General features: G+C 58.9%; 1 protein-coding gene across 6 annotated transcripts; it reads right to left on the bottom strand.

Moving 5' to 3' along the window:
- Positions 1-2,203: 2,203 nt before the first annotated feature.
- Positions 2,204-9,116, bottom strand: ULK3 (unc-51 like kinase 3). 6 transcript variants are annotated; one of them, XM_042988372.1, is made up of 16 exons: positions 8,693-9,115; positions 7,909-8,049; positions 7,702-7,822; positions 7,121-7,225; positions 6,239-6,382; positions 5,948-6,030; positions 5,442-5,507; positions 5,192-5,297; positions 4,952-4,992; positions 4,621-4,723; positions 4,421-4,485; positions 4,257-4,335; positions 4,140-4,180; positions 3,708-3,755; positions 3,452-3,518; positions 2,204-3,333 (listed from the first exon to the last, which is right to left on the bottom strand). In XM_042988372.1, exons 1-16 carry the CDS (start codon positions 8,792-8,794, stop codon positions 3,317-3,319), a joined length of 1,329 nt encoding a protein of 442 aa, XP_042844306.1. In that variant the 5' UTR covers positions 8,795-9,115; the 3' UTR covers positions 2,204-3,316. The 6 variants fall into 6 exon arrangements, with proteins under 6 accessions (XP_042844306.1, XP_042844304.1, XP_042844305.1 ...); XM_042988370.1 differs by having other exon boundaries at positions 5,442-5,597; positions 8,693-9,114; XM_042988371.1 differs by lacking the exon at positions 8,693-9,115 and adding an exon at positions 8,248-8,483 and having other exon boundaries at positions 5,442-5,597.
- Positions 9,117-9,213: the final 97 nt, after the last annotated feature.

Here is a 9,213-nt window from a genome sequence, read left to right as displayed (position 1 = left end):
TTCAGAGGACCTCCCCTTCCCCCATTAGCCAGATGGTACCTCCTCAGACATGAAGGCCCCCGGGCACGCACTGGGGACATCTGGGGGAATGTTCACTTGCTGAGCCTGAGAGGCTGGCCGTGCCTACTGACCCAGCTGATGCCTGAGGCTGGGTTGGGGGTGGGGAGCTGTGCAAGGGGAGCAGGAGGGAGCCACAGAGCCTGCTCCCCTCCCTCTAACCCTGTGCCTGCCAGGCCTAGCTGTTCCCAGAATCCTATGGGGCAAGACAGGGAGAGCAAGGGGGCCAGGGTGGGCTGATCTGGGGGAGCAGTGGCACTGAGGCTGCCTCAGCCTTATTCAGCAGGAACTATGCCTCTGTGAGCGTGATCATGAGCATAAATCCATGTCGGGTCTGCATGGTTCTGTGAACCTGAACATGGCTTTGTTGTTTTTGTATGCTGCCTGTGGCCTGTTAGGGTCTGTGTCTGTGTGTTTGTGTGTCTGTGGGATTTCAAGTGTGGGTATGAGTTACTGTAGAGAAAGTGATATGGCCCTTCCCTCATATCGCAGCCTCAGGGTTGGGCTATCTCCCAGGTCGTGGGGGGGTGGGCGGCAGCTGGGACAGCAGCTGGCTTCTGGGGACAAGAGCTTTTCTCGATGACCTCCTGAAAGGACCAAGGTTCGATGTCCTGCCCTATGTCCCTGCTTAACAAAAGACATGGCAGGCTGGGCCCAGGGACACCTGGGTCCCTCAGTCTGCTCCAGTGGCCCACCTGCTTCTCCCAGGGCTGGTTCCTTGGGAAACAGGGGTCCAGGCTCAGGTGCTCCTCCAGCTTGGCCTGGTGCTGGCTCTGGGCTCAGGGGACTAAGTGGAGGTGGGAGGACAGGGCAAAGTGAGGCACGCAGACACTGGAGCATGTCTGCCCTGCTTTGCACACTTTCAAACTGATAAAGGTGAGAAGTGGAAACTTGCTCCTAGGAGGGGAAAAAAAAAAAAAAAAATATATATATATATATATATGAACATATATACATACGTATTGTGTGTCTCCCCCTCTGGTCTCCCTCTGAAGGTCTCCCCACTGCCGTCTCTGTCCTTTGCACTTGTGCATAGGACAGATTAGCATATTTCCCATAGGTCTCTGCCATTCAAAGAGAACCCTGGAGAGTGAGCCCCACCTCCTCTGGCTGGGCCGCCTCCCTCCTTGGCAGGTGGCTTAGACAAAGGACAGCCAGGAGGTCATCTACACCTTTTGCTCAGGAAGGGCCCTTCCCCAGGACCTCCTCGCTGGCCTCAGCCTCCCAGGCCTTTGCTATACCCAAAGTGGGGCCACTCCTCTCCACACCCACACACGTGACAGTTTGGGGCTCTGTTCTTGCACAGCCAATGCAGATATTGTGGGCCAACCCTCCAGCCCATAATCCTTCTGTTCAACTGTCCTTTGAATCCCATCCTTCCTCATTCCCACTGTCTCCCCCATCCAGTCTTCTCCATTCACCTGCCCACTGGGTCCGGTCATTCTTCTTCCTTCCCCTCATTTTTCTCATTGAAGCTTTCTTGTGCAGCCCATCCCGAGATAACCCAGAGTACATTCCTCTCCCTAAATCTAAAAATTAACATTATTGAACTTGTACCATGTGTCAGGCTCACAGTAACTCAATCCTTACAAATTGCCACAAGGCGCTTATCTTTATCCTCATTTTACCAAGAAACTGGCTAATCTATGGGTCCCGAGCTTCAGGGCCAAATGGCAGAGCCGAGACCTTAGCCAGGCCTTCTGCCCTCTGGACCACTGCTCTACACTGCCCCCCAACGGCCAGGCCAAGGGTTTTGGGGAAATCCGATCCCTCTGAGCCCTTCCAGTATGGAAGGCTGAGCATCTTGGTGGTATCTGAGCTAGGCAACTGCTGCCTTGGTTGCTGCCCCAGGGGTTGGGCTTTAAGTCCCCAAAGATGCTCCTGAGACCTGGTAGGGGGAGAGTGTGGGGCCCTGGAGAGCTGGGTATGAGCACAAGACACCCTAGAGGATACCCTGTGTCCCAGTCTGGCTCACTGGTCACTCACCGGTGCAGGGAAAGGGGGGATGGGGTGGCCAGGGGTTCTGTCTGGGACCTTCCCCCGCCCTCCCTGAGGTTTCCCAGCTTTTTCTGGGGCGTCTCCAGCCCCAGCCTGAGAACAGGTGCTACCTCTCTTGTTTTTCCCAGGGCAAGAAGAGAGGCACAAGTTCAGAAAATAATTTAATAGAGAAACCATGAATTATATTCTTTACACCTAGCCTCCTGCAAGGAAGACAGACTCCTCTTGCCCCAAGGAGGCACTGAAGGGCACAAAGGTTAGAGATCGTCAACACCCTTGTGCACTTTTTAAAAAGGATCCCCCAAGTAACTCCACGTGTGTACATTCTTCTCCAGATTAAAATCACTTAGCTCACGTGGCGAGCTGAGGAGGTATTAACAGCGCCATTAGAGAGATGGGCGGATCCAGGCCCAGAAAAGGGAAGGGATGCACCCAGGGTCACACACTGGGGTAGCAGCAACATCAGACCTCCTGGATCGCCGGGTCCTCTGCAGCCTGATGGGTCAGGCAGCCCCTACGCAGGCCCCTTCCAGGCCAGAACCAGCTCTGTGGCTAGTAGGGGCCAAGGATAAAGGCTGAGGACCCCTCCCCTCGTGCCCCCTGGGCCAGAGCAGGAACAAGGCATGGCTTTCTTAAATTTGCCCCACCCATATGAAGTACATTATTTTCACGTCTGAAGGATTATCTTAAAATATTGAGAGGGTGGGCAGGGGTCAGCTCCCAGGAAGACTGGTGAGCTCTGTGGGGTGCATACCGTGGGGTGGGTGGTCCCTGAGGGGTCTTGGAGAGCCCCATTCCAGTGCAAGGAGTGAAGTGAGTTGCAATAAGGGCTCCCAGGAAGGGCAGGGGTGGGCACAGGCACAGCTGCCTGCTGACAGAGAAGGGGCAAGAGCAGAGGGCTCCCTGTCCTGTTCCCAGAACAAAAACAGAAGCCCGATGCCCCAGAAGTGACAGGCTCAGGGTCCAGCAGCCACCAAATAACAGAAGTCATACGAAGGAAACTTCTCCCAGAGTCCTGCTCCCCTTCCCTCAGGGGCCAAGGCCTAGTGTTCCCAACACAAACACGGGCCATCAGGGTCTGGGAAGTGCAGAGTATCCTGAGGGGAGCTGGGGATCCTCGGATGTGGGGGGTCGCAGAGTTGCCCATCCAGGAAACCTGTTCCACAGCACTGCAGAGGACCATAGAATTCTGGGCATCAGTCTAGGTGAGTGTGTCCCCCATTTCAGGTGGCTTATGGTCTGTCCAGTCATCCTTCTGGGGTTACTGCAGGGTGCAAGCTGTGGAGGGGAAAAGGAGAAAGTCAGTCTTAAGTCTCTGGCCAAGAGGCAGAATCCAGGGCTGCCCCCAGCCTTCACCCCTCCTTGGTAGAGGGTCAGACCCCAGGGCAGGACTCACAGCTACGAACAGACTCCGACAGCCCCTCTTTGTCCAGGCTCTCGGCTGCCCAGCGGGACTCCCTCATCTGTGGAGCATAGAGGCGGCACAGGGGTGAGAGGCAGCCAGAGGCAGGCACCGAGCCACTGAGAGCACAAGGGCAAAGGACAGAGACGGCAGTGGGGAGACCTTCAGAGGGAGACCAGAGGGGGAGACACACAAAGGGGCACAGGGGACAGCCAGCCAGGAGCAGAACTCATCCGGCCCGTGTGCCCACCTTGACCTGTTCCTTCAGGTATTCAGCTCGAGCCATGAGGTTCTGAACCTGCCAAGGGAAGACGTGCCATGGGGTGTGGGTCAAAGGGGCCTTCAAATTGCTTGCCTCCTCACTCCTGAAACTCTCCACAGCCCTCTACCCCATCAGAACAACCTCCCCCTGACCTCGTCATCCCTCCCTTCTCCAGAAAGCCTTTCCACCTGAAGCAGCCCAGCCCACTTCCTGCTGCTGGATTCCCAGATCCGTCTGTTCCATTGTCCTGACCCCCAGCACCCGTGCCCCCTGTGGAGCGCAAGGGGCTACTGATTTACCAAGTCTGTGAGGACTGACTCGCAGACTTGGAACACGCTGAGGGAAGCTGAGGAGGTCCCCCATGCAGGAGCAGGGTAAGACAAGAGGAAGCCCCCCAGTGCTCCCAACCCCAGTGGGCACCTCAGCGTGAAGCAGTTCCCGCCTCCGGCCTGGGGGCTCCGCTACAAAGAGAAGGAGGACACGTGGTGAGGGCCGGGCAGCCCAGGGCCTGGGGAGTGTGGTGATAGGGGGCCTCACCTGCCAGCAGCACCAATAACTCCCCCAGGCCGTGCTGGTACAGGTCCAGGGCATCCTGCTCCCCACCAGCTTCCTCCTCCTGCAGCCACGGGGACACCAGGTCATTTCGGGTCATGACCCGGACTCTTCCTGCCCCACCGGGACCCCTTGCACTGGGCACAAACCTTGGCCATGGCAGCCGAAGCCACGTCCAGGGCAGCGAGGAGGCGAGGTTTGTCTCGGGCCATCTCTGGGATGAGGGCAAGGGCAAGGGCGCAGGGTGAGGAGAGCAGCCTGTTTTTCATCTCAGGGAGACCACCCCATGTTGCCTCCCCCTCGGGCTGGCGGGACGCTGCTGGGGGCCGAGGCCAGGAACCAGGCCTACCTCTGAGCAGGTCTCGGGCTGAGGTCCCCTGCCTCAGCAGGGCCTGATTGGAGGAGGAGACGATGGCTTTGAGCTCCTCAGCCCGGGACACGTACTGCCCCACCTGCAGAAGGCGAGGGGCTGAAGAGGGGCCATCCCACCCCACCTCCCTCACCAGCACCCACCTCCAAGTTCTCCCTCTGGGTCCTCAGTGACTACTCCAAGCTGTAATGTCAGGGGGTCTACTGAGGCTCAACTAGGAGAGGAAGTTCTGGTTCTAAGTTCTAAGGAACCAGTCTGCAGAGGCCCCAGGCTCCCTCACCTGCTTCCCTCCGGAGACTCCCTCACCCACCTTTGCCTTAATTGCCTCCTTCCGCTGGGCATCCACTTCATCTGTAGAAAGGGGGGGTTCACATGAGGAGTCTGCCCTGCCCCACACCAAATTCTCTGGAATCCTCAAAAGGACCAAGTTCCAGATTTACCCTCTGCTTTGTCTCCCAAAAAATGCTGGGTGGGGAGCTGCTTCTGGAACCAATCCACCGCAGCTGTGGCTGCCCCACCCCTGCTGCACCCAGGGGCTCCAGGCACTCACAGTGCAGGGCGGGCACGAAGAAGTCCAGAGCTTTGCAGTAGAGAGACAGAGCAGCCGCGGCGTCCCCGTCCTGGTCCTTCTTCACTGCCTGCACCACGAGGGCGGTCTGGGAGACAGATCGGGAGTCATGTCCGCCTCCCATGCTCACCATGAACAGAGAAGGGCAGGTCCCCCGTTCGCCACCGAACGGGGTAGATGAGCCAGCCCCCCAACCTGCCCTCACCCCACCCCATCCCACCAGCCTGCTCACCGCTCGTGCCAGGCTCTCCCCACTGGGCACATGCTCCAGGTCCACCCAGGGGTGGGCGAAGAAATCCTGGAAGGAGATGCGACGGTTGGGGTCCCGCTCTAGGAGCCGCTGCAGCAGGTCCCGGCAGTCTCGGGAGAGCGGGGGCCGCAAGGGGAGCTGCAGGGAGGATGGAGGACAGATCACATGGGCTTCCAGCACTTCAACCCCACCCAGGGGTCCGTCAGGACTGGGGGGCGCCAAGCTGGGCCTGCGCATGTGCCTGCTTGGCTTTCCTCCCAAAGGGGCCTGCACAACAATCCCTAGGGCCAGCCCTTTGCTGCCTGCTGTGAGCTGGTCTGGGTTTCCAGAACCATACGGAACTTCAACTTCCCCTCTAGAGCATGCCCCAGCACCACAGAGCTGGCCCAGAGCCCACACCCCAATCTGTGCAGCTGGCAGTGAGGTCTCCAAACTCAGGGCCCTGAATCCCTCTGCCCAACAAGTGCCCAAGGCCCTTCAAGACTCACCTCGATAACCCGGTTGCTCCGGATCTTCTCTTCCAGCTCCGCAAACGACCTGGAGGCAAAGGGGGGCTGCCCGAAGAGGGCTTCTGTGGAAGGGAGGCAGATGGCAGGCTGGGAGGGGATAGGGTCAAGCCTGGCCTGGCCCACCTTTGGAAGATACCCCCAGAGCAAGGTCCCTGGGCCCGTAGAGTCACATTCCTTAGACCCCTTCAGGAGTGGCCCAGAGAGGCCCGGTGTGAGGACACGTGATGTAGGATGCAGGCCCCGGGGTAGGGCCGGGGACAGAGTTCTCACCGTACAGGATGACCCCCACGGACCAGAGGTCCACACGGGCGTCGTACTGCCGCTGACACACCATCTCAGGGGCCATGTAGAGAGGGGAGCCACGCAGTACATGCTTCTCGTCCCAGGGGGACATGTGCTGTGCGAAGCCGAAGTCTGCAGGCAAGAGGCAAGGCAGCAGAGCTCCACTTGTAGCTGCTTCTACTCCAAACCTTTAACGCCTCACCCTGGGCTCCAGGGCAGGGCTCCTCCCCACCGTCCAGGCTCACCAGGATCAATCCTACCCAGCAGCCTCTGCTCACAGCCCCTCACTCCAGATCAGCCTAGAACACCCTCCTACATCCTCCTCTGGGAGCCAAAATAAATCCCACTCACCCTGCACAGCCTCCTCAGGCTTCCTTTTCCAGGAAGCCCACCCTGATCGCGTGAGCTACAAGGATAAGGGCCCACTAGGGGTTAGAAGCTCAGGTTATACCTGGCTTTCTGGCCTCCAGCCTCAAGTCCATTCTTTTCCAAGTGCCATCAGGGGCCACAGCCACGTCCTCCCCCACCTCCCACCCTCCAACACTGCCACATACCGAGTTATAGGCTGAGCCCTAATCCTGGTGACAGACCAATTCCTGGCCCTGCTCACACACTGAGCCTTGTCACACACTGAGTCTTGACCCTGACACGAGACTGAGCCCTGGCCCAATCCAGTCCACTTCTGGAGTCGAGTGTGGGTAGCCTGAGAAAAGTCCTGCCTTTTGGTGGTGGGGCTGCACTCCCCAGCCCATCACTGTGTGATGACTCAACAGAGGGTGCATGAGAACCAGGGCTGCTGAATGTGCCCAGGCAGAGGGAGGCCTCTGCACACCCACCCTCCAAACTGCATCCCTGCTCTTCCGGACACACCTGCCAATTTAAGGTGGGGCTTCTCTAAGGAGCTCAGCAGAATGTTCTGTGGCTTCAGATCCAGGTGAGAGATATTCCGTTCATGCAGGAACTGCAGGGCACTAGCTGGGGAACAAGACCCACGTGAAGCAACAGGTCAGAGGAGCCCATCTCCCACCTGCCTCTCGCCTCCCTATCTGACTCTTCAAGCTTTAATACTTAAGTATCAGGTTCCTGCCACTTCTAAGAATTTTCCCCTTATGCTCTTGGACCCCTTCACAAGTTCCCCCTCCCGGCAGGCTCCCCAGCCCGTTAGGTTCTTGTTATGTTCCTTGGCAAAGCACTTGGGTCCTACCCCTGGGCCCTGGAACATTCTGTGAGTTCCTTATATTATGGAAACCTGGACTCCCTACAGATGGGGGACTCCTCTCTGTCTCTCATGGCATCCTTAAGTCAGGGATAGGCACATGAGAAAAAGGGGGCCCTAAAAATCCAAGCTGGAACAGAGACAACTGCTAAGAAGGGCTCTAAGCCTGGGGAGGGGGACTGAGGGGGGCAGAGATCATGGGAAGGGGTGTCAGGCTGGGGTCAGAGGCTTTTACCCAACTGCTGCATGAAGACACGAGCCACCTTCTCAGGCAGAATCCTGCGGGTATGAATGAAGCGAGACAGGTCACCCCCTGCACAGAACTCCATGATGAGGTAGATGTTGTCGCTGTCCCACTGTGATTATACAAGCAGACAAACAGCTTGAAGAGAACGGCCCTTCTCCAGGTCCCTTTAGGGGTGGCCCCACCCCAGGCCCGCACCTGGAAGTCTTTCAGCTGTACAATGTGGGGGTGTCGAATGCCCTTGAGGATCTCAATCTCTGTCAGTAGATTCTCCACGGATGCCTTGTTCAGACTCTTCTTGGCCACGCACTTTATGGCTACCACCTCACGAGTGTCCTTCTATAGGGACAGGAGATGAGATGGTTCTGCCCTGAAGGGGCCAGAGGGTTCTGGTTCCCTCTGCCCCTCTTCCCCCATCAACTGGGCCTACCGGCTTTCCATCTTCCCCTTCTCAGGACAGGGAGGCATCGGATTCTGGAATCCCCCCCTTCCCCCCCCCCCCCGCCCGCTTCCCCACCCACTCTGATGTTCACCAACCCTGTTCCATAATCTGTTCCATTGTATTCTAGACTGCCCCCACTGAGGCATGTCATTCAGTGTTCTAGACCGACGCACTCCGCTTCCTAACTGGGTTCAGCCTTCTAGAACCCTGTCCCAGGCTCTTCCCAGCCCAAGTATCCTCCCTGTTTTGCGACTGTTCTCCGGCCAGTGACACCGAGCTCCACCGAGGTCTCCACCAAACAGGGCTGCGTGGGCGTGTGTTTGTGTTTAAGACCTAAGGGTGGCAGTCGGCTCTCAGCAACCACCTCACCCACCGAAGGACACACGGACGCTGCCGGCCGCCCGCGGGCCCCTCCCTGCTCGCACGCCGCGTCTCACCTCTCGGACGGGCGCCCACCGGGGCTAGCTCGGGGTCTGGCGGGCACAGGGGCCCGGCCCTCGACGCTTCCCCGGCCCCGGGGATGCACCGCCCCGCACCCACCTTGGCGTAGGCTTTGTACACTGTGGCGTACGTGCCACTGCCCAGGCGCTCGGTGAGGATGAAGCCGTCCAGCCGCGGGGGGCCCCAACCGGGCCCCGCCATCCCCGCCGCCCCGCTCCCGCCGTTTCCTGCTTTCAGGCGCGGGGTTCCGGCGCGCAACCCAGCGGGCAGAACGCGCGGGCGCGGGGAGCACTCCACGCTGCCCCCAGCGCCGCCCGCCGGGACTGCAGCGCGGTGGGCGGGGCGCTGGCTTCGCACCAGGTTCCCCAGGTACAGTTCCCGGGCGCCTGGTGATTGCGTGATCCGCCAGTGCCCGCAAGGGTCCTTTGGGAACACTGAGGTCCTTGAGGGCTGAGGCCAGCAGACAAGGTCACCAGGAGGAATCCCATCCAGGCTTTATGGCTCACGTGAGGGGCAACAGGGGAGGCGCCAGGCTGAGCAGGTGTGTGGAGTGGGGGTTAAGTCAAAGAGGCTCCAGAGAGTCCCCCTCCGACCTAGACCAACAGCTCTGAACTAGAGGT

The sequence above is a fragment of the Panthera tigris genome, chromosome B3, assembly GCF_018350195.1.
Source record: "Panthera tigris isolate Pti1 chromosome B3, P.tigris_Pti1_mat1.1, whole genome shotgun sequence".
Taxonomy (NCBI): Eukaryota; Metazoa; Chordata; class Mammalia; order Carnivora; family Felidae; genus Panthera; species Panthera tigris.
This window is presented reverse-complemented; position numbering and strand designations above follow the sequence as displayed.

Bases quoted from the DNA above. Each gene is read 5' to 3' on its own strand.
- ULK3 (XM_042988370.1), bottom strand. From the start codon at position 8,794: ATGGCGGGGCCCGGTTGGGGCCCCCCGCGGCTGGACGGCTTCATCCTC. The intron at 4,181-4,256 runs GTGAGGCCCCCT...TTCTCTTTGTAG, and splicing joins GTTATTGGTGCTGCTGGCAG to CGGAGCCCCCAGGCCGGAGG. The intron at 3,756-4,139 runs GTGCCCACTGGG...TTCCCTTGGCAG, and splicing joins GGGAACTGCTTCACGCTGAG to GTTCAGAACCTCATGGCTCG.